Source organism: Trachinotus anak, unplaced genomic scaffold (genome assembly GCF_046630095.1).
Source record: "Trachinotus anak isolate AG129_WGS33_773 ecotype Australia unplaced genomic scaffold, CSIRO_AGI_Tana_v1 ptg000019l, whole genome shotgun sequence".
NCBI classification, from domain to species: domain Eukaryota; kingdom Metazoa; phylum Chordata; class Actinopteri; order Carangiformes; family Carangidae; genus Trachinotus; species Trachinotus anak.
This window is the reverse complement of record NW_027273870.1, coordinates 30,200,001-30,222,791: the sequence shown is the minus strand read 5'-3', so window position 1 is coordinate 30,222,791 and position 22,791 is coordinate 30,200,001. Positions and strand designations below refer to the sequence as shown.

General features: G+C 44.8%; 4 protein-coding genes across 7 annotated transcripts in view; 3 read left to right on the top strand and 1 right to left on the bottom strand.

Annotated features, from left to right (window-relative positions):
• Nucleotides 1-504: 504 nt before the first annotated feature.
• Nucleotides 505-5,314, top strand: srd5a2a (steroid-5-alpha-reductase, alpha polypeptide 2a). 2 transcript variants are annotated; one of them, XR_011694479.1, is made up of 5 exons: nucleotides 505-971; nucleotides 1,698-1,799; nucleotides 1,918-2,068; nucleotides 2,661-4,403; nucleotides 4,614-5,314. XR_011694479.1 is itself a non-coding variant. In XM_071505211.1 (4 exons), the coding sequence occupies exons 2-4, from the start codon at nucleotides 1,721-1,723 to the stop codon at nucleotides 2,725-2,727; spliced, it is 297 nt and encodes a 98-aa protein (XP_071361312.1). In that variant the 5' UTR covers nucleotides 505-971; nucleotides 1,698-1,720; the 3' UTR covers nucleotides 2,728-5,314. The 2 variants fall into 2 exon arrangements, 1 of the variants encoding a protein (XP_071361312.1); XM_071505211.1 differs by having other exon boundaries at nucleotides 2,661-5,314.
• A 268-nt stretch (nucleotides 5,315-5,582) lies between these two features.
• Nucleotides 5,583-8,007, top strand: dpy30 (dpy-30 histone methyltransferase complex regulatory subunit). Its single transcript, XM_071505210.1, has 5 exons — nucleotides 5,583-5,652; nucleotides 6,702-6,742; nucleotides 7,014-7,061; nucleotides 7,139-7,281; nucleotides 7,825-8,007. The coding sequence occupies exons 1-5, from the start codon at nucleotides 5,643-5,645 to the stop codon at nucleotides 7,895-7,897; spliced, it is 315 nt and encodes a 104-aa protein (XP_071361311.1). The 5' UTR covers nucleotides 5,583-5,642; the 3' UTR covers nucleotides 7,898-8,007.
• A 1,492-nt stretch (nucleotides 8,008-9,499) lies between these two features.
• On the bottom strand, nucleotides 9,500-14,941 carry psen2 (presenilin 2). 3 transcript variants are annotated; one of them, XM_071504981.1, is made up of 11 exons: nucleotides 14,846-14,941; nucleotides 14,104-14,243; nucleotides 13,802-14,016; nucleotides 13,580-13,721; nucleotides 12,986-13,053; nucleotides 12,671-12,891; nucleotides 12,387-12,485; nucleotides 11,931-11,996; nucleotides 11,695-11,781; nucleotides 11,407-11,522; nucleotides 9,500-10,529 (listed from the first exon to the last, which is right to left on the bottom strand). In XM_071504981.1, exons 2-11 carry the CDS (start codon nucleotides 14,233-14,235, stop codon nucleotides 10,374-10,376), a joined length of 1,302 nt encoding a protein of 433 aa, XP_071361082.1. In that variant the 5' UTR covers nucleotides 14,236-14,243; nucleotides 14,846-14,941; the 3' UTR covers nucleotides 9,500-10,373. The 3 variants fall into 3 exon arrangements, with proteins under 3 accessions (XP_071361082.1, XP_071361081.1, XP_071361083.1); XM_071504980.1 differs by having other exon boundaries at nucleotides 14,718-14,860; XM_071504982.1 differs by having other exon boundaries at nucleotides 14,110-14,243; nucleotides 14,718-14,860.
• A 6,203-nt stretch (nucleotides 14,942-21,144) lies between these two features.
• The window catches only part of LOC139636850 (transmembrane protein 121-like), a 2,312-nt gene continuing 665 nt past the window's right edge, over nucleotides 21,145-22,791 (top strand). Inside the window, exon 1 of the mRNA XM_071505219.1 lies at nucleotides 21,145-22,791. This exon is cut by the window's right edge and continues 665 nt beyond it. Coding sequence (XP_071361320.1) covers nucleotides 22,127-22,791 — 665 coding nt within the window. The 5' untranslated portion in view covers nucleotides 21,145-22,126.

Genomic DNA, 22,791 nt, shown 5'->3' with positions numbered 1-22,791 from the left:
TAAACAGTGCAGTGTGTCGACCATTGGACTGTGATGCATTAACAGCAGTTTAATGCTGTAACTGGTTGTGCTCGAGCTTTAACTACTTATTATACTGCGAAGTACCAAAGTACTTTTACTGAAGTACTCTGTGCGCATCTCTGTGTTGGGAATGTTTAGCTGCATGTTCACATTCCAGCGTCGGTAAACCTGAAGAGATAATCATCAGATCAGCTGGAACCTATTTGACAGGAACACAGTTTGGCTTCTTGGCTGCTCTCGGCTCATTTAAGGACCAGAGCACCCAGGGTAGAGGAGGGGCTGAACACACTCATGCAAATGTGACTTCTTTGCTCTTCTCGTCAGTATCTCAGTTTCCTGCAGCAGTATAGATTTTAATAACGTAAAGTGGCAGGAGCAGTTTTCTTCTCATGCTTTCATCGCTTGTGATCTACATGATCATATTTTTCTTTACTTTCTTTATCTTATCTCGTGCAGCTCATGCAAAAGGTGCTCTGTTAAACGATCTGTCAGCTCAGGAATCATTGAACCTGGACACATATGCAATGTAAAAACCAAAATTTTGTTTTTATGCTGTAACAAATTCTTGGCACACAACAGGATATCCATAGGCCCAGTAAGTCTGTGCAGACAGGTCACATTACTGCACTGACCCTTGACCCCTCAGTGACCCTCAGCTGCTACAAACAGTACAATAGAGTTTAGTAGTGTCTTGAAAGTTGCTGCAGGCAGCAGGTAAAAAGATCCACAAAAACATGACCCGTGGAGCTAACAACAAACGGGTTCTGACTAAAATCTGTTTTTCAGGAGTTTTATCTACGCCCTCCTGAGCAGAGGTCGACCCCTCCCTCTGAAAATCCTCTTCTGCGCCGCCATCTTCTGCTCACTCAACGGCTTCCTGCAGGGGCACCACCTTCTGCACTGTGCCCGGTTTGAGGACACCTGGCTGACTAACACTCGCCTGGCTGCAGGTGAGTCCCCACATCCACCTCATCAGCAGGACACGGCCTCCGTCATCATATGTTTGAATTTTATTTTAACCATCTTCTACAGGTGTCATCAGACTGAGGCTTCAGCGACGCTGATGTTCTTTCAGAATTACATGTGATTCTCTTTACCAACACTTTAATACTGCTGCTTTCATTTAGACCCACAGACAAACTCACCCGTTCAGTTACTGGAACTAAATCCACCTCATCGCTCAGTTTTCAGGGTTCATGGTACAATCATCCAAGTAAACATTCAGTGGATAAATAGGCTGGGAGGATTTAACAGAGGGAGGAACAGTTTGAGCCACTGGGAGGCTTTGAACATGACCCAATAAAACTGAAGTAATTAGAGACATGAAGGTGGAACCAAGATTCACAGGAGGCAGCGCGGACGAGCGGAGTAACGCTGGCTGACAGGAAACACACGGGAACAAAACAGTTGATGCAAACAGACACACACTGAGGGGAACACAGAGACACAAGGGAGGCAACAGATGACACACATCAGGGCAACAGGAGCAGGAAGAAACAAAGACAGGAAGTAAAATAACCAAGAGACACACAAGGAAGAAACTTCAAAATAAAACAGGAAATAATTGTTGCTCTGATGGAATTAGTGTCATCGTACCCTCACCACCTCAGTGTCTCCTTCACCTCTACCAGACTGTCTGAGAACTTTAAGAAGTGCATTATGCTCTGTGTTACCAGGTTTTCTTCTGTTTGTCGTTGGTATGGCCATCAACATGCACAGTGACCACATCCTGCGCAGCCTGAGAAAACCTGGAGAGATCACCTACAAGATCCCCAGTGGTACGACAGATCCTGATCCCCACCAGATCCTGGTCCACACCAGAACCATACCATTGATTAGTCAACAGCTGCCTGTGGCGGACTCTTTGTCACTCATTCTCTGGCCTGTTTTTCTCAGGGGGGATGTTTGAGTTTGTGTCCGGGGCTAACTTCTTCGGGGAGATCGTGGAGTGGTGTGGTTACGCTGTAGCCGCGTGGTCTTTACCAACCTTTGCCTTCGCTTTCTTCACGGCCTGCTCCATCGGGCCCAGAGCCTACCAGCACCACAGGTATGTAAATAACTGGTATGAAGTTTTAGAGTAAAAATAAGAACTGAACTGAACAACAGCTGCTGCAGAGACAACAAGGTCAGTAACACTTTCATTCATTATCCATGTTGTTCACCACTGGTAGTCCAGGCTGATAACAGCCAATCAGGAGGGCGTGGGAGATGAGTTTAAAACTAAAACGTAGAAGAAGAGACGAGTTTAAAACTGAAAGGTGTCAGTGTGGGCGGAGCCTCAGAGCTTCACAGAAAAACTTGAAGACCAGTCAACCAGTCCTGACCGTCCTGGACTTTCCTCCACAGTCACGTGACCTCAACACAAGACGAGCAGTGTGTGACATCACAGGAAGCTTTGTGGACCGCTGTCAGATCGTGGTGGGAGAACATGCGTCATCATGAGTCCATGCAGCTCGAGTTCATGTTGTTATTGAAGCAAAAGGGGGACGAACCAAATACTGAGATATTCTGAGAGATTGAACTTTTCACTCAAATAATTTAAACATTTGTAAAGACACAAATGCAGAATAGAAGCGTGTTGACAGAACATCCCTCCATGTATTGTCTCTACTCAAGTGTCTCCTGTCTGTGTCTTGCAGAGACTACCATCAGAAGTTCGAGGATTACCCTCACTCCAGGAAAGCTCTCATTCCTTTCATACTGTGAGGATGAAGCAACATCATCATCATCATGAACACATCAGCTCTTCTTTAGTCTCTGTCACATGATGTCATGACTTTTCTCTTCCAGAATTAGTTGTAATAATTGTCGTGTAAAGCTTAACACACAAAACAATGATGGATCGAGTGTTTTAATATATTAAATATTAATAAATATTAATGAATATTATTAAATATATACAACAAACCTCACAAGCACCAGAGGAAAAACAGCCATGTTTTCAGGAGACAGGAGCATCTGTGGCGGGAAGAACATCAGAGCTGCAGAGAAGAAGAAGCTTCAGGTCAGCTTCGGGGGTGGGGGGGGGGGGGGCACCATGCAATAATGATAATAACAATGACCGTAGTGACATTAACAGCAACAATAATAGTGAAAGCTGCAGCGTGTTGAACAGACTCAGAGCTGCTGGCAGGTGGTGAGTTATCATCATGACCATCGGCCACCGCTCTGACGAGTAAGTTATTTCCTGCCTGGAGCGTTTGGCGGTGGACACGATGTATCACCTGTTGTGTGACTACCTGTGGCTACAGACCAGACCATGAATATGTCATAAATCAAACAATGTCCGTCACACAAGGGTTATTTCCTGTTGTCCTCCAGGAGCGCTGACTTCCACCTACACTGTGTACATCATGAAAAGCAGCTTGAAATCTGATCTTACAGCTACGTTTGTGTTGTGGCTTTTGCATATCAACATAACATTGGAAATCAGTTTGATGACTGTGAATGATTTGGACCAAGATCAGAGCCATGGGGTACTCCAGGCTGCACATCACAGTATGTTGATATCATATTATTTTAGGACTAAACTGGGCTAAATTGAACAGGTGTGTTTTCAGTCATCATATAAAAGTATCCACTGGGGCGAACCGACAGCCGATTGGTTAGGGCGTGTACCCCCCACCCCCAACACTCTCTAGTGTCCTATCAAATAAGGGCACAAAAAATGCCCAAAAATTCAGAAGATGATGTACTGCTTTAGTGAGGGCTGCCTCAGTGGAGAGACACAGGGACTGAGGGGTGAAAAGGTTCAAGAAGATTATTGTTGGACAAAAGAGACAAAACCTGCTGAGACACAATTCTGTCCAGGACTTTGGAAAGAAGGAGGAGAATGGCCAATAATTATTTAGAGACCCTGGGTCAAGGTTTAATCACAGCAGTGTTAGAGAGAGTGGGGACAGTGACAGTAGTTAGTAATGAATTAATAATAACAAAGCTGGTAGAGGGTCTGCTGACATACTGTGGGATCTGGGTCAGGGTCAGTGAGTCTCCTCGTCCCTCTGCTGGACTGTGGAATATTAACCTGAACCACAACTTGACATTATAATATTGATTATTGATTGGGAGGTGTCAGATGATCCCACAGGAAGACCCTGTGATCAAATCAAGGCACACAGGTGAACAAACTCATTGTCTGGTGGTTGAGTCCCGTTCCGAGGTGGGCCGAATTAGTCCGAACAAACAACTTGCAGTGTTTTATGGGTAATAATGAAGGTAATGAGGGCGGTGGTGAGCGAACTAATATTATACTTATCTTGCTGACAAATGAAGCAGCTTTGCCTCCAGTTTCCTTTTCTGAAACATGATGAAATCCAGTGATACATCAGTCATGAGGAGTTTGTCTCACACTCAGGGTTTAAAGCAGCTGCTTGTAAGTTAGGGTGACCAGGCGTCCGGCTTTAGGCCCTGCCCGGCCGCCGTATGTTGGTGTAGCCTATTCAGCTACACAAACATCATCTTTAAACCACTCACAACTGTACTATAAATGAGAGTAAACCAGAGTCCTGTGTACACCATAGTAATTTATTGATATGCCGCATAATGTCCTCCTTTTTGGTGTTATGGAAATGGTCACCCTATTGTAAGTTCAGCTACTGCTACATAGCTAACGTTAGCATTAGCAGCTGTTTACTCACCAGTCTAAGGAAACGTTGTGAGTTCAGCATCAAACTTCATTCTTCACTCACCAACATCTGTCTGCAGAGGTGCAGACGAACACCAGTGTTAACTCTGGTCTCATCACGTCTTCTCTTCTGCTGAAGTTAGCATGCTAACCAGCTAGCTCTGATCAGCTGCTATGAAATCTGTTGCAAAAATGATTTGTATTTCACTGAATACTCCAACACATTAAATGTTTTAATCGCTGATTAAATTCTAGATTTGGAATAATAATGACAGTGGTCGTGTTTTTGTAGAAAAACTTATGTAATGAATTTATTTCTAAACTGCAGTTAAAAGCACAAACTGCTGCAGTTTCCTTATGACAACAGTGTATTCCCCAGTTTATTTTATGAAGAATGAATTTTAAAAGAAATACATACATAGATACAGAAATATGAGAAAGATGAGCTGTGACTCTTTGGTGAACTGGTGATTCATTTTGAATGAATATTATTTTGATTTTCTGTGGATTAGAAAACTTTTAAAATATTCACGGTTTCACAAGGAGAAAGACAAAGCAAATAATCCATTTACAAGATAAAAAACATTTTAGTTATTTTGAAGGAAAGAAGAATACGGATTTTTTCCTTGCAGTTGATTGGTCCAATGGGAAAATTACACATTCACAGAAAGACACTGACTCCAAACTAAATTCTGGACACTTGACCAAGAACTACTTCAATGTGGCTTCATAATGAGATAAAAAACTAAAACGGTTGTGGAAATCACAGTATTTTGTACAATAGACACCGTGTGGTTTATTGTATTATCAGTTTTCATTGATTGATTTTCATTGGTTATTGGGTATTTATTTTAATGCGCTGGCTCGATTCCTGGTATGAATTGTTTGGTTCCATGAACAATTAACAAAACGGTTTAATCGGGTTTTATTTTGAAATACAGCTACACAAACCGGAAGCGTACGCGTCAGATATCCTGCGTAAACTTCCACAACAAACATGGCGGACGGTAAGTTCATTGTTGACCATTGATCGAGTTTTTCACGGTTTTATTGTGTTTCTGTTTCTTTGCTGCGTGTTTCCGCTTTGATTTAACGTCTTGTTCTCTCGGTTCAAACCACCGAGGTAGATTTTACCGGTTAGTGCGGTTTGTTTCCCGTGCAGAGGACGTTAATGTGGTGCTAAGCTAATTTACCGCCGTTTACAAAGCAGCGCTGATCGACCGACATCAGATTAAAGATTTTCATGAAGATTAAAGAATGTGAAAAGTGTAATTTAACGTTTCCATCAGAGCAGAGCGGTTCATGTTTATGATAAACCACTGGAGGACGGACTGAACATAGAAATATAATGAAGTTCATCACAGGTTTTGTTTTATTAACGTTACACACAAACTGGAACTCAGTCGTTTCTTATTTTTTACTTATTTGCAGCCATTTTATTTGGTATTTTACATTTTAAACAAGAAAGTAGCTCAAGTGTTTTCTATGGCGACTTTTATTTACAAATAGGACTCCGGCCATGCTCCGCAGATATTTCGGTCTAACCAAATTCTATTAAAAAATTAACACATTCTGTGATTCTTTGCTTATTGATATTTAGTGAAAGGAACTAAAGGTCAGTTACCGATCAGTAGGATCTGGTGGTAAATCCGGCGTGATGTAGGTCAAATACAGAGCTTCGTTTCGTTTAATGTTCGCAAGTCCTCAGAAATATACCTCGGAGTTTGTACCAAACTCAGTTAAAAAAAACAGCCAATTTAAGAACGTTGGTTCTATCCAAATGGACACGATTCTGCTGGGGAGTTCGGCTTGCAGCAGTGGACTTTTGTTCACTATCTTCATATTGGTGATTTTATAGAACACCTTAACATTTCTGTGCACCAAACCTAAGTCAAAAATCATTTAAATATTTACCAAAAATCATTTGATGATTTTTTTTTTTGACAATTAAGAACTTCTCATCCGCACTGGGTCTAAAGCTGAGCTTTGGGGCACAGATCTGGTTTAGACTCTGCCCAGACTGAGGAGGACTGAAAAAAACTTGCTTGTTTTTCAGATCACACAGATGCAGATCAGTCCATGGAGGGACACACTCCTGTGAGTAACACACAGTAACACAGTAACACAAATGAAGGCGCAGTCCAACATTCAGTGAAATCCTACCAGAGGAAGATGTTCAGTTTCCTCTGTGTCCAGAAAAGGTGTAGACAAAGACTAGAAGCAGGGCCAAACTGTTAGCCTAGCGCCATCAAAACAACAAAACAGCTGCTCTTTGCTGAAACTGGTGTCTGTCTGTTTAGTTTAAATGATACTTGTCATCATCTCGAGTGTGTTTCTATAAAACCAGTGAACATGAATCCTCCTGCAGGTGTCTGAGAACCCACATGCAGAGTACGGCCTGACAGAAAACATCCAGGTAACACACACACACACACACACGTTGTGGTTGAGAGGTTAAGGGCAGACTCCCAGCATGCTTTGCTTGCTCCTTAGAGGACAGTGGAGAACGAGAAGGCGAGTGCAGAGAAGCTCTCTAAGCAGAAGGTGGATCTGCAGGCCCTGCCGACCAGAGCGTACCTGGACCAGACGGTGGTCCCCATCCTGCTGCAGGGCCTGTCGGTGCTCGCCAAGGAGAGGTCAGGAACCTTCAGTCTGCTCTGCCATGTTCGCTGAGAGAGTTCTTATGAGCTACTTTTGCTTCCTCTTACAATATTTAGTGTTGGTTTCCCTCTGTGGAGGAGGCGGAGCCTTGTTGTGATGTCCTGTGATGTCAGGTGGCTGACCGCTGCTGGTTGGGACCTCAGTGAGTCCATCCCCAGCTGTGGCTGCTCAGGTGCAGCTCTGTCAGTACAGAGACACACACCTGAGACCTGTGTCATTACAGCCAGCTGCTGCTGACTGAGAGTCCAGCTGTGTGGGATGATGATGATGATGATGATGATGATGATGATGATGATGATGATGTGGCTGTCTCTGTCAGGGAATCTATGATTCGACATGGAGTTATTGTATTTAACAGTCCAGGTAGTCACATAGTTTCAATAATAATCATCCATCAATCTTTCACGATTGTTTTTTATTTGTTGTACACGACGTGGACTGTTAGTCTGTCATGTTTCCCGCCTCTGGTCCTGTGCACTTTGTTCATCAGGTGATGTTTTTCACTTCCTCTCTCTCAGACCTCCGAACCCCATCGAGTACCTGGCAGCATTCCTGCTGAAGAACAAATCCCAGTTTGAGGAGAGGAGTTAAATTCAGTGTGTTGCTGCAGCTGAAATCATTTCATACAGCTCCTGTGTTTGTTAATGAACTGCTAGACTGTTTTTTTATTTGATCAGAATAAACATGTTGATGTGAAAGGACAGTTGGCTCTTTGGGATTTTATTCTGAAAGGATGATTCAGTTCTGACTGTAAAAAATAAAGAAAATGTTTGTCCTTAAAGGAAAAGGTCAACACTTTGGGAGGTAAACTTGTTTCTGAGAGTCAGATGTTCAGATGGATAGAGCTGGGGTCAGGAGGTAGTTAGCCTAGCTTAGCATAAAAACTGAAAACAGGAGGAAACTGTTAGTGTGGTTCCACTGACCAGCGCCTGTACAGGTGGAGGAGTTGTGATAGAACTGTTCCTGAGAGAACATCTGTTGGTGCAGTAACTGGAACCATAGAAGCTGCACAGACACTGGGCGGAGGGATACAGTGTTGTTTGCCAAGAAACAGTTCCAGCACATAACTACCAGACGGTGACGTTTGTCAGTCCACTGTCTCCAATCAGCAACTGTTGGACTGATGACGTGGTTCACACATGAATGTGTCCTCAGGATGAACTGGACCAGGATGGACTGGTCTGACTGGTGAACCTAACGTCTCCTCTAGCGCCATCATCAGGTCAGAGTTTAAATGAATCCAAATACCTGCAGAACCAATGACGTTCCCATCAGCCTCAGCGGTGCTGCGTTTACTGCGGGAGAGAAAATCTGAGGAAAAAGACAAATATCTATAGAGTAAAAAAAGTGATATTTTAAAGTAAAGTCAGAAAAACGTAAAATATTTCACAACTTAAGTTCAGTAGTTTTGAAAGCAAATGCAATAATTAATGAGAAACTAAATTGTCACATGAAAGTAAATAAATTGAATTTAAAAAATGATGAGTTCAATATTTTAAGATGGTCATTTATCAGAAAAACTAACATTGTGAGAAAAAGTAAAGTTTTCAAGAAAAAAAGTTTGTATTCAAAAAAAGAAAGTTCAGTCCTGTGAGAAATCTCCAGTCACGTGACACCAAATCATCATGGTTCAATATTTTTCTTTGTGACTCATTTAAACCACATTTACTTGTGTTGCTGATCATGTGCGAACATTGATCATATGAGCAGTAAACGGTTCATTAGTCAGAACACATCTCCAGTTAAAAAACCAAAGATAAACATGAAAAATAAGAATAAACAAACATCAAACACGTTAAATATAAATATAATGACAACAAACATCACGTCTTCTCTGTTCTAATGGAAATGCTGGATATATATCTTTCAATCTCTGGGATTAAAGCTGGAAAGAATGGTTTTATTTATTATTTAAGAACTTCCGTGAAAGATTTATGAAGTAGAACTTATTGTTCGACTCTGGACAAACTCTGAAACCTTTTATTTTGTTATCGGTGCAGAAGCATCCAAACCTTTTTCCAACAAAACCAAATCTGCTTCAATGAAAACACTGAGTGCATCACAGTTTAAACAGGAAGCAGAGGTGTGTGTGTCTGTGTCATCGTTTAAAAGTGTGGACGTGGCCTAAACCAGACAGGAAGTGCACCGCAAAACCACAACCAGGAGCTAAGAGAGGCTAAAAGACCTCAACGGTTCATTAGAGTCATTTTTATTTCACTTTATTGCACAGAACAACAAAATAAGACAAAATCTCTTCAACATGTTTCAGTTACAAAATGAAATATTACACCTAAATCACTTTCTATAAAATATATAAAGACCCCCCCACCCCACCCCCAGGCAGTAGGCTAGAGTTAGAATAACACTAATAAAGAAAGTTTGGTGCCGTTCAGTTAAACAGAGGATGGAGGGAAACTGAAGGAGTCGTCTTCACTGATGTTTTACTTAAATTAAATAAAACTACACACGCTCAGCTGATATGAAGGGACCGCTCTCACCCACAGCCCCACGAAGACACGAGTTTTTGTCTTTTATTTGTTAGATAAAAAAGTTTAAATTCATTTGAGAACTGAGAGTGTTGAATCTGTGACGTGTTCATGGAAAAATCCACCTTCAAATACTGTAAAACATTAAAATACAACTGTTCATGTTCGTATGAACACAATTATTTGTGGCCGTGTCTTAGTTTAAATTTACAAACTGTAAAAGCGTCGGCCTATCACAGTCAGCCGTGGTGTTTCATTACGGCGAGGGTTAAGTCATGATGAGCTACAGGATTTAAGGCGGATCTTTCCTGTAAACAATCAGTCAACAGGTGACACACCTGAGCAGAAACAACCAGAGAACGCCCGCCCGCCCGCCCGCCCCCCCCCCCCCACCCCCCAGCTTCCTCTGTCTGTTACATCATTTCCTGTGGTTTGTTTAATGCATCAGGCAGACTTTCAGAGACAGGCAGAAGACCGGCGCAGGAAGTAGTCTTTGTGCGTTACATCAACAGACGGCGGCAGCTGCAGGATGATGAGGAGGACGATAACAAGGAGGAAGGTGGCGTGGGCGGGGCTTCGTCTCAGATGTAGAACTGGTGAGCTGCCAGGTTGTCCATGAAGGGCTGCACCAGGAAGTCTGTGGAGAAGTAGAAGACGAGGCCGAAGGTGATGGAGATGGGCAGCGCCGGCAGAGCTTTCTTAAAGATGGCCAACAGCAGCAGAGTCAGACACAGGCCCTGAGACAGGTACAGGTGAGGACAGGTGGCTCAGGTTACACAACAGCTGAATCACAGTCACACGTTACACTGCAGCTCCACCGGCTGAAGATTTCACAGTGTCTGCACATCTTTTTCTGTGTGTTCCTGTTTTGCAGAGTTGCTGATGTGAGTTTTATGGATTTGACACTTTGTTCTTCAGATTTCTTGAAATTTTGGATGTTGTTAAATCTCAAGATTTTAACTTCTGTGTTTTATCTGAAGTGTTGATCTCCATCTGAAGATATATCTGTGGTTTAAGAACCAAAAACCATCTCAGTGTAGTTTTACATCTCCTCTCTCAGGCTTCTCTCTGGAGCTCTAGTAACAACAGGTCAGTCAGCCAATCAGAGGAGAGAATCTGAGCCAATCAGAGGAGAGGCTCAGAAGAGAGGCTAAGAGCCAATCAGAAGAGAGGCTCTGAGCCAATCAGAGGAGAGGCTCAGAGCCAATCAGAGGAGAGGCTCAGAGCCAATCAGAGGAGAGGACCAGAGCCAATCAGAAGAGAGGCTCAGAGCCAATCAGAGGAGAGGACCAGAGCCAATCAGAAGAGAGGCTCTGAGCCAATCAGAGGAGAGGACCAGAGCCAATCAGAGGAGAGGCTCAGAGCCAATCAGAGGAGAGGACCAGAGCCAATCAGAGGAGAGGCTCAGAGCCAATCAGAGGAGAGGCTCAGAGCCAATCAGAAGAGAGAATCTGAGCCAATCAGAAGAGAGGACCTGAAGCAATCAGAAGAGAGAATCTGAGCCAATCAGAGGAGAGGCTCTGAGCCAATCAGAGGAGAGGACCAGAGCCAATCAGAAGAGAGAATCTGAACCAATCAGAAGAGAGGATCTGAGCCTCTCTGACCATGACTTACGATGAGAATGGCGACGAAGCAGGCGAGTGTGGTGTTCCAGTCTCCACCTGTCGCTGCAGCTTTTCCAACCAGAACGCTGTAGAAGATGAAATCACCGAGGCCGAGCTTCACCCCCCCTACACACGCACACACACACACACGCACACACACACAGTGTGACACACAACACAATGTTTTAAAGTATTTTTTTTTACTTCATTTAGGAAAAACACAAATCATGTGTTTCATGTGATCGATCGATAGACTGATTATTGATCATCAGATCACACGTTCATGTTTGTGACTCACTGTCCTCCTCCAGCTCCTCTTCTGGGGACGAGCGGGACCGTCGCCTCTCAGGCTCCGCCCCCCTGGTGCTTTGCTCTGCCTCCTCATCTAAAAAACAAAATGGCGGCAGACAGCGTTACTACGATGAACTGGTCCTGAAGATAAACGTGATGATTTCTGTCCCAGTGGAAACTGTAAACACATGATTTTAACTTTATTTTACAAATGTCTGGATTTAATTCAGTGTGATGTTGGACCTGTTTCGTGTTCAGAGCGCTGACCGTCCATCGGGCTTGCCATCCCCACCGTCCACACCATGGCAGCTGCACACACACACACAAACACACACACACAGTAAATCAACAGGTGTAAAATCAACGTTTCGTTCTTCAGCCGCGTCGGCGGCGTCTGAACTGTGGGACGATCGTGATGACGTGGTTCAGACGTTCATGTCAGGACAAACTGTGAGGACGGAGAAGTGACGGAGGACGACTGTTTCCTCCTGTCACACTGTTCGAAACTCCGCCCTCTTCATCAATCAGTCCAACTGGACTTTTAGTTGTTGTGTCTCTATGGAAACGTTTTGTTTTCACTTCCTGTCAACTCCTTAATAAAAACATGAAGAGAAATGAATGACAACAGCAGCGTGTTGTTGTGGATCGATCAGTTTCCTCTGATTATTGGTTCTTTGGATCCGAGCGTGACGGACTCACAGGAGTAGATGAGGGCGGGAAAGATGGGCTCGTTGCGTTCCTGAGCCGTCTCCACCAGCATCCTGAGAGGACCTTTAGGAGACAGGACCGCCACCAGGTCTGCAACAACACAAACAACCTGAGCAAAGCATGATGGGAAGGTTGCAACAAGAATCACTGTGAACAAACGCAGACTCAAGCTGACAGATGTTACCAGCTGTGTGAGCTTTACAGAGATGCGTCAGAGGACGGTGACATCATCAACATTTAGGTCACCGCCATCTTTGATAAAGACCTCCTCTCACCGTAGACGGAGATGGCTCCCAGGATGACCCAGGCCGACCACTCGGGCAGGTATTTGATGAAGACCAGGGCCATGAGGGCGCTGATCAGGATCAGGTAGGCCTGCTGCAGCTGGAGGGGGCCCTTCCAGTGGATACAGATCATCCCCACCGCCCCGAAGTTCCAGATGATCACCCCCACCGTCGGGTAGTCCACGGCCAGGTTGTACGTCTTAAACACCTCACTGGAAAACAGAGGAGCACCTGAACTGTCAACATGTCTCGGGGGGGGGGGGGCAGTTACCAAAATAACGCTAGGCAGCAGAGGGCGGGACTCACCCAAGGTACATGAAGCTGAACCAGAAGAGCAGCATGAGGGAGGACAGGATGAGCCAGCCGTGGATGAACTGAACGACACAAACACACCCGCTCAGGTGACAGCGCCAACAGGAAGTTCAACTACAGCTCCACATACACCAGCTGACTGCAAACACCTGTGAGGTTCAGCACCAACCACCAAACCAGCTGTGGCTCTGACGATTTTTTATTATCAGTGTTTATTCAGAGAAATTCATTTCAGAATAAAACAGGTTTATACGACCAGACTGTAAATAAAGACGCACGTAGCCTCTGTGACTCTGTGGAGAGCAGTCGCCATCTTGGCAGTGCCTGACTCCGCCTACCTCCCAGCTAATCCAAATATGGATAAAAAGGTGCGTCTCATGACGTCTCTAGTTAAAATTAGGTCTGATGCAAACTGAGGGGCCACAAGTTGTTGCTGAAGGGCCCGTTGTCTCTTATCGACCAGTCAAACACATCATACAAGTGTTCTTCATATTCTGTCCACCCCCTCATTTCCCATGATCCCTCACTCATGCTCATTAGCTATAAAGTGAGTCATGATGAGTCAGCGAACTGGCAGCTGTGGCTGACCTTGTAGCAGCGATACTTGTAGAGGACGACCAGGAAGATGGTCATGACCACGATGACGCTGATCATGATGATGGTGTTGAGGACAGAGTTGAGGAGCCGGCGGCCAGCAGACGGGGTGTTCTCTGTGAACGGCGTGTAGATCCTGTGGGGACAAACATCACGGTTAGATGTGAGGAGAGGAGTCGTACACGTGGCGGCTGACGCGTAGACGCGTGGACCTACAGCTGCTGGTCCGTCTTCTCGGTGTAGAAGCTGACCGACTTGATGGTGGCGACCACCACCGCCATGCAGAGGGTGACGGGGATGAACAGCATGATGACGTGCTTGGCTCCGTACTTCAGTGTCAGCTCCTCATCATCTGCATCCACCTCCTGATCCGAACCAGCGCCGCTGCCGCCATCCCCGGCAGCTGGACCCGCCCTCCTGGTCGCCCCAGGCTGGACCGACAGAGGGCGACAGTGAGCACAGCAGGAAACACATCAGGCCAACGAGAACACTTCACACTCATCATAATAGAAACTGACCTTTACCCTCTTGGTGGGTGCGTCATTGCTGAGGTCGGGGTCTGGTCTGTAGGATGGCACTACTGGATTCTCCGACGGGACCAACGCCGTCCTCTCAGTGTACAAGTCCTCGTCGCTGTCCGAGGCGTTCATGGCACCGACTGCAAATAACCAGCAGAGCAGTTAGCAGCCATGATAAGAGCTGAGGAAAGGAGCCTCAATGCTTCCTATCTTGTCTCCATTAGCAAAGGAGATAATGCCATCCCACAATTCCTTGCAACAGCAACATTTAAAGAGACACTCCATTGTAGTTTTCCCCCCAGCAGTGCCTGAACCGCCCCCCCACCAACCCCCCCAGTTGGAATCAGCTGTAAGTACATTTGTTTTTTAATACTAATGTTCATCTACTTGAGTAAACAACAGGGGCCCTCAGGGTCCCCAGGCCCAAGTTTGGCCCCCAAATCACTAAAATCCGCCCCTGCAACAGAAAATCATCCAAAAATCTCTGCAGCTCAACTTGTTTAAAATCCACTGAACTTTTTCATCAGTCACCAATCATGAATTATTAATAACGAGCTGAGACTGGACCCTCGGCATCAGAAAGTCTCTGACAGCTGACTGTTTATGTCACTCACGCTTCGATCGCACTTTGTTGACGTGAGTTTCCTTTCGTTTGAAATCGTTCGGCTCCAGACGTCACTGAAGACACCGGAAGTGAAGTTCACGATAAAGATGGAGGAGTTAAGAAAAAAAGACTTTTTACCTCGAGATAAACCGAAGAAAACTGAACAACACAGTCGATCTGACGACCCGGAAACAGCAGGCAGTCAGCTGACCGGCACACCACGTGATCCCCGCTGACGTCATGAGATTACGTGGCGTCTCCACTTCTGTTCATTATTATTATTATTATTATTATTATTATTATTATTATGATGAATTCACTCATGAATCTGTTTGTTTTTCTCGTGGCTGGTTTTCTAGACTGTGCAACGTTTAAGTGCACATGATGAACTCAGTCACAACCTGTGGAGCTGCCACACTTTCTCTACAATGTCACCTGAGCAGCGAGGTCGTTCCTGCACAGTGTTTATAAAATAAATGTTTCATAAAAAATATTAAGTTAAATAATGAAATAAAAAATATCGATATTGACATGAATAGATCTTTAAGAACTGTTTGTTTAAATTAACACATAAAGCAGTATTTTCACTAATATAATTATCGTTGTTATTATAAGAATAGAAATGAAAATGAAATATTGTGACATGCAACCATCAGTAAAGCCTTTGATATTCTGCTTATTTAATAATTTTCCTTGTTTGATTCATTCGTTTATCTTAATTAAACTTATTTCACCTGTAAATTGGATCTCCTGACATGTTGCTCTGAATCCTTCCATTATATTTTCATTAAAAAGATCCACATAAAAACAATCAAACTCAAAGATGTCTGGTCTCAAACAGTGTAATTAATCAGTAAAGACAGAATGAAAACGGCTCCTCAGGCTGTTAAAAACCCCGGACAATCAGAATCAGTACAGCGGACGTGACATTCACATTATACTCTACATAAAACTGCACATGCACCAGCTATTAGATCCCCATGTACAAAAGTGATGAAAAAGACATATAGTGGTTTTATACAAAGGTTTAGGAAAGGCAAGTTCATTTCTACAGCACCATTCACAGTCACAGGTGAGGTTTCCACCTGAAGACCACCACTGTGTCAGCTGATTATTTTTTGGCAGTTCTACTTTATTTTCATGGAGATGTGGAGACAGACGGGAAGTCAGGGGAGAGAGAGGGAATCATGTGGCCTGGGCCGGACTCAAACCGAGCCGCTGCAGAAAGGACTCAGCCTTAGCACATGATTCACGCTCTACCTGGTGAACTACCAGTGTGCTGCAGCTGCACCCTCCTGTTGCTGTGTAGCATCAGTTAGCTTCATGTTCTGATCCTCACTCAGCTGCTGAGGAGCTCATGGTTGCTGAGTGTTAACAGAGTGTCAGAGAATTTCTTCACCTGCTTCACAGGACTTAACGAGCCAATTAAGACCTCATGTGTCATTGAGGGCCTGCAGAGTTCACCAAGGTCTGAGAGTTCTACAGGAGGAGGATTTAATGTACCTGCCATTCTCAGTCTGCTCCATGAAGGGTCAGGTGGAAAAAGCCTCCTGTCCCAGTTTGAGGCATTTAAACTAACAGCTACTGGAGAGTGGAGTGCATCCGTCACTATATGCTAATCTATGCTAATAGTTTTGGTAATTTCCCTCCTGCCGTCTTTGAAGTTCATTGTAGGAATGTAAACTTCTTGCATCAGGAGAAATGAGCCTGAGGCAGCTGTGAGACTTTGGCCTGTGGTCTTAATGAGCCACGTTTCTCCCCATCAGTGAACACAGGCTCTAATCTGCACCGATATAAATAGCACAGTGCTGTTTAATTCAAGTACAGTCATGGGATAATTGTTTTGCTGCTTGAATCAATTAAATTTCCTTTTGCTTTTTGCCATCTAACCAGCCATTTAATAAGGACTTAATTCTTAATTATATTATCTGACATGAATCAGACTGAGGCTGCAGCAAACACAGAGTTACTGACAGATACTTATTCCTGCATCTTTTAGAGCAAAACTGGACGTTATCCTGAATATTGATTTATAATGAAGCAAAACTATCTCCACCCAGCATCACATGCAACTGGGAACCAGAGCTCCCCAACACTCACTGATCACGTTCTGCTCCCCAGAGGATGAACCTGGACTTTGACCCCATGATCTTTCCCAGTGCCACCATCACCAGTAAGCCAGCCAACCATCAACCAGTCAACCATCAACCAGTCAACCATCAACCATCAACCATTAACCATCACCAGTCAACCATCAACCATTAACCATTAACCATCACCAGTCAACCATCAACCATTAACCATTACCAGTCAACCATCAACCAGTCAACTATCAACCAGTCAACCATCAACCATCAACCAGTCAGCCATCAACCAGTCAACCATCAACCATCACCAGTCAACTATCTGTCATGCCTCAGCTGGATAGCTGAGTTCCCTTTTTTGTTTCCCCTAGTGTGTTGTCTTGTACTTCCTGTTTTATTTTGAGACTCACCTCTTTTCTCGTTTCAGGTTCCTCACTTCCTGCCCTCATGTGTCCTCCCCTTGTGTGATTACCTGCCCCGCCCTAATGTGCTGCACCTGTGTCTCATTGTCTTCCCTCTCCCTGAGTATTTAGTCTCTGTGTTCCCTCCCTTCTGTGCCAGTTCGTCTAGTTCTGTATGACTACGTTCCAGCCTTTATTCCCCGTGTGCCTTATTCGTATCTTGTCTAGTTTTTGGTTTTTGACCCTGCCTTTGCCCACCGATTTTGATACCTTTGCTCCGCGGACTGATCTCCAGTGTACCGACTTTTGCCTGATTAAAGGACATTGTGAACTCGCTTACTGTGTCAATCTGCATCTGAGTCCGAGCCATTGTTCAGCCCTGACACTATCACCAGTCAACCATCAACCAGTCAACCATCAACCATCACCAGTCAACTATCACCAATCAACTATCAACCAGTCAACCATCAACCAGTCAGCCATCAACCAGTCAGCCATCAACCATCACCAGTCAACTATCACCAGTCAACTATCACCAGTCAACTATCACCAGTCAACCATCAACCAGTCAGCCATCAACCAGTCAGCCATCAACCAGTCAACCATCAACCATCACCAGTCAACTATCACCAATCAACTATCAACCAGTCAACCATCAACCAGTCAGCCATCAACCAGTCAGCCATCAACCATCACCAGTCAACTATCACCAGTCAACTATCACCAGTCAACTATCACCAGTCAACCATCAACCAGTCAGCCATCAACCAGTCAGCCATCAACCAGTCAACCATCAACCATCACCAGTCAACTATCACCAGTCAACCAGTCAACCATCAACCAGTCAACCATCAACCATCACCAGTCAACCATCAACCATTAACCATCACCAGTCAACCATCAACCAGTCAAACAGTCAACCATCACCAGTCAACCATCAACCAGTCAACCATCACCAGTCAACCCTCTGGTACGACCACAGCAGTGTCTCCTGAAATAGTGTCCCTACAGTGGCAGGTGTCCCAGACCTTGGTTGTCATGGTTACTAGTTCTTACTGGAAAGAAATCTGACATCTCCTTGAACGCATCACTGAAGGGTTCACAGCAGCAGCACCAGTAGTAATTGGGCTAATTTGATTAATTCTTATGTGTTTCCAGTGCAGCTCCTCATAACTTTTTAATGTGCTCTTCCCATTTAAAGCTTAGCCTAAATAAAAGTTGGGTCATTAAGACCAGAGCTACTATCACTGTTGTTCACTTGGTCAGGAGGCTTTGAATGAGCCTAAACTGGACTTTAAGAGCAGGAAGAAAGTATCACACTCTAGCTCCATGTTTCAGCCTCAGACCAAGATCTGAACTGGACTTTGACAGTTCTCAGGGGAATTTCCTGTTTCTTTTCTTGCAGTATACAGTATATATACATATATATATATATGTATATGATGATTTGACCTATATGTATATATATATTAACGTTATGTAGCATCAAGTCACTGACACATGGAGGAGAAGGAAACCAGGTCTGAGTCCAGCTGGACTTCAGCAGCTCGTAGGTTATCCACCTCAGTACAGACCAGGACCGGATCCACGGTTGGACTGGGAAAGAGATTCAGGACTGGACTGATCCACAGGGACCAGGCTGCACAAAAGACACTGGTGGAGCAGGTAAAGACACTGGTGGAGTTGGTAAAAAAAAAAACTTTTATAAACCTCTCTGGATGTGTTGACGGTCCAGCAGCCGATCAGGATTTGAGCCTGTAGTCCTCAGTCCAGTCCTCCTGTGCTCTGGACTCATCTCTTTCTTCATTGGAGCCTCTTTAGATGAAAATGTGGTTTCTTCTTCTGTGGAGGAAATTCTGAAGGTCACTTTCACCTGAACGCTGCTACTGCACTGTGTCAGCTCACCTGTGGGCGGAGCCTGTGTGTTTATAAATGTGGGGAGGAGCAACAGTTTAACAGGAGGGACTCACGTGCAGTAACATGCACACACCACCTGACCTGCTACCAAAACAAAGACCAGAGAAACTCAGATTACATCACACAGAGGGGGCGTGGCTCCATCTCTGCTCAGGACGCCATGACTCCACTTTATGTTTACACAGAGAACAGATTGTTTTTTTCCTGCTGAGGTTAAGGAACAGTCACTGTTAACCAGCACAAGTGACTCTGATCATGATTTAAAGAAACATTTGTAACTTCATCTGACAATCCTGATGAGTCTCACCATATCCTCTATCTCCATTCTCCACATGTGGGCTGCTACTGCTCGATTATAGCCTCTGTGTGTGTGTGTGTCCACCAGGTTTGTAAGCCATGCATGACCCCATTCTCCCCACTGCCTTCACATGCAGGGTCTATTTTTCTGGGCCAGCTCATTTAGCTCGTGTAGCTTTACAATAAATCCCTGTGAATATTGATGGTTGATATTATTTTCCAGTTATGCTTTTTGTCAGTTGCTGACTTTGTCTTAGATAAATTCACCAGGAGACAGAGAGGAGGAGGAGAACCAACTGATGATTCCTACCGATGATTTGACCTATGTCTCTGTGTTCATCCATACATCAGATGTGATAGATCAACATAACACAGGGAATGACACATCTGGTTCCTAACATCTTGAATTAGTTTCTTGCTGAAGAACTGGTGGCTTTTGTTTCAATCTAGACTCAAGTTTTCAACCATCCTACAAGGACGCAGTGTAAGACCATGGGAACCGATCTTCCAGCGAACTCTCTGATGGCTTAACTTAGCAGCATGACTGTGACGGTTTTTGTAATTCTGGACTCACAAAGCAGATCACAAACCGGAGGTAAAAGGTGAAATAAGTTCTTTATTGCAATAAGAGAGGAAGGGGAAGTTGTTCTGGGGATGAAGGGGGAAAAAAAGGCTTGGGGCTTGGCAGGATGATGGAGAGGGGAAGTGTAGAGGTGGAGAGACACAGGTGACTGGAGTCCCAACAGACAGGTGAGGTGAGATCACCTGACTCCACAGCTAAGCACAAGACTGGACAGGTAGACAAAAAGCAGAGCTGGACGTGGCCCACAGCGGTGAGACAGACCCCTGCACAGTCCCTGTAAGGTCCTCTGTGGGTTGCACACTGAGGAACATGAAGCTTCCCACAGTCTCCACTGTAGTGTAGTGTTGATGGTCATGGGGGTGTGACCGATGTTGAGGGTAAGACACCGATGTGTCGGAGCTCTGACTTCCTCTCTGTAGTCTCACTCCTCACCGTCGGTGATCAGACCCTCCCCCGCTGCATCATCTGCAAATTTCATCATGATGTTGGAGCCGTTAATGGCTATGAGGCCACAGGTCGAGCAGAGCACAGGAGAGGGTTTAGTACACACCTTTGGGGGACCCACAAAAGAAAGGAAATAAACACAAGAGCAAAACACATGGTTCCAGCTGCTTCCCACTGAAAAAGTAGAAAAGTGAATGTACAATGCACTTCCATCAGACATGATTCATGCTGTGTGTGTGTGTGTGGATACTGAAACAAGGTCATGCTGCTGAGGCTGAGAAAGAAATAGTTTGTATGGAGGGAGAGGAGAGCTCCTCTCTCTCTGAACACACACCAGCACAGAGGGGAGGAGAGAGATGTAGTTTATGAAAGCACAGCCTGCAGCTAATAAGCCAGAGGACGACTCTGACTCTGCAGACTCACATGAGACGAGTTCTTGAGACTGAGGATGCTCCAGCTTCCTGTTTGCTGCTGTGGCGAGAACAACAGCAGAGAGCGATGATAACACTTTGGACTGGGAGGTGCTGAAATGAACCACAGATAATGACCACATTTACTCTTCTTCTTCCCTCTTTGATTCATCTGTTTCATCAGGATTTTTTAGGGGCAGTGTTGTTGATATCTATCAATGGACAAGAAGCTTGTTTTAATAAAACTTTACAAGACAAACTCTTCTTGCCCACCAGCTCCAAGAGGACCTGAGGAGAGAAATGGCAGGTGTTTGGAGAAGAGCTGTTTCATCACTGAGAGAAAGGCTGAGGTCTGGTGTTGGAGATCACAGGCGTCCATTTTCAAGTTCTTAAATACATCTAGACGCCGTGTACACAAAGCTCGATCTGGACTGGATTGAACCCAGAGGAGGATCTGCTGGATCAGGATCTCCAGAGCTATGAACAATGTGCAGACAAGTTACGGCACAACGGCTCAGAGAGTATGAATGGAGAGCATTAGGATACGTTGCATGATTTATTTTGTTTTACCTGAGTTTTGGGCAAATGACCTCATGAAACACCAACAACACCAAATCAATATTAACTTTTTAAATCAGTGATGCAGAGCAAGTTTAAGGGCTGTCAGACCAAAGAGTACGTGACATTCTTCACAAACTTATTGACACCTGAAATTGGTTTTGCCTGTCACCTTGCCGCCAGCGTTGTGTGTCTCTGAAATCAGAAAATTACAATTAGAGGATGAGGTAAGACCACAGGTAAGACACCTGTCAATCAATTAAATACGCTTCAAAACTTACTCTGAAAAAGATTGTGATTCCCAGCTAGGGATACATGTATCTCAGGGAGCAGGTTGAAAGAATGTAGAGAAGCTCAGCTCATTTGGTCATGTAACTAATAGTGTTAAATAACACCCAGTGGAATTAGACACATTTGGAACATGAACGGTGGTTTTGATGAGGAGGCACCTGAGTTCACCTGACACAGCTGTTGGGATACATCAGGCAAAAAAGTTTGGAATCTCTGCTCTGAAAGACGAAGCATCTGTTCAACAGAGCAACAACCAAAGCTTGAAGAAATTGTGACTTTAACTATTTCATCTCTTTTATGAAAAAACATAGAGTTTTCTTGGGGCAGCATCTAGTGGCCATTCAACGAACTGCAGACCAACACTGTGGTGTTTGTTCTTCTTCTCTCCTTGGTCACTTTGCTTGGATTACTCAACCTGTGCTTCCAGACCAGCAATGGTTCCCCCACTGCCTGCTGCTAACAAGCCCCACGCCTGCCTGACAGCGGTCCTGATCATGACCAGTCTGGCACTGATGGACACTTACCTGGTGGAGCAGAATCCAGGTCCCAGGAGGATTAGCGTATGCATCACTGTGCTGACAGGTGATGTGTGTTTCCTCATTGTGCTTCGATACGTCGCCATCTGGACTGGGTCGGAGGTGCATACGGCCAGGCGAGGCTACGCCATGATCCTCTGGTTCTTCTACATCTTCATCCTGGAGATCAAGGTCTACTTTGTTTATCAGAACTACAAGTCTCAGGACGTGAATGTAGACACAGAAGTGACAGATGCAAGTGGATCCAGGCGAGCTCTCACATTGCTGCTGTCTGTATGCATGCCCATCGTGTTCATAACACTGGCAGCCATAGATCATTTGGAATACTTACAGCTGTACAAGAAAAGAGAGGAGATAAGGAGTCGTCTCTTCTGGGTGGTGTTGGACCTGTTGGATATTGTGGACATCCAGGCCAACCTGTGGGAGCTCCAGAGGGAAGGGCTTCCCCTGTGGGTGGAGGGACTGATGTTCTTCTACTGCTACATCCTCCTCCTGGTGCTGCCGTGCGTCTCGCTGAGCGAGATCAGCATGCAGGGGGTGAACATCGTCCCCCACAAGATGAT

Bases quoted from the DNA above. Each gene is read 5' to 3' on its own strand.
- srd5a2a (XM_071505211.1), top strand. From the start codon at position 1,721: ATGGCCATCAACATGCACAGTGACCACATCCTGCGCAGCCTGAGAAAA. The intron at 1,800-1,917 runs GTACGACAGATC...TGTTTTTCTCAG, and splicing joins CACCTACAAGATCCCCAGTG to GGGGGATGTTTGAGTTTGTG. The intron at 2,069-2,660 runs GTATGTAAATAA...TGTGTCTTGCAG, and splicing joins AGAGCCTACCAGCACCACAG to AGACTACCATCAGAAGTTCG.
- psen2 (XM_071504981.1), bottom strand. From the start codon at position 14,235: ATGAACGCCTCGGACAGCGACGAGGACTTGTACACTGAGAGGACGGCG. The intron at 13,054-13,579 runs GTCAGCCACAGC...TGTGTCGTTCAG, and splicing joins ACAAGTATCGCTGCTACAAG to TTCATCCACGGCTGGCTCAT. The intron at 11,782-11,930 runs GTCCAACATCAC...TTTGTTTTTTAG, and splicing joins GCGCTCTGAACACGAAACAG to ATGAGGAGGCAGAGCAAAGC.
- dpy30 (XM_071505210.1), top strand. The intron at 6,743-7,013 runs GTGAGTAACACA...ATCCTCCTGCAG, and splicing joins CCATGGAGGGACACACTCCT to GTGTCTGAGAACCCACATGC. The intron at 7,062-7,138 runs GTAACACACACA...CTTGCTCCTTAG, and splicing joins GCCTGACAGAAAACATCCAG to AGGACAGTGGAGAACGAGAA.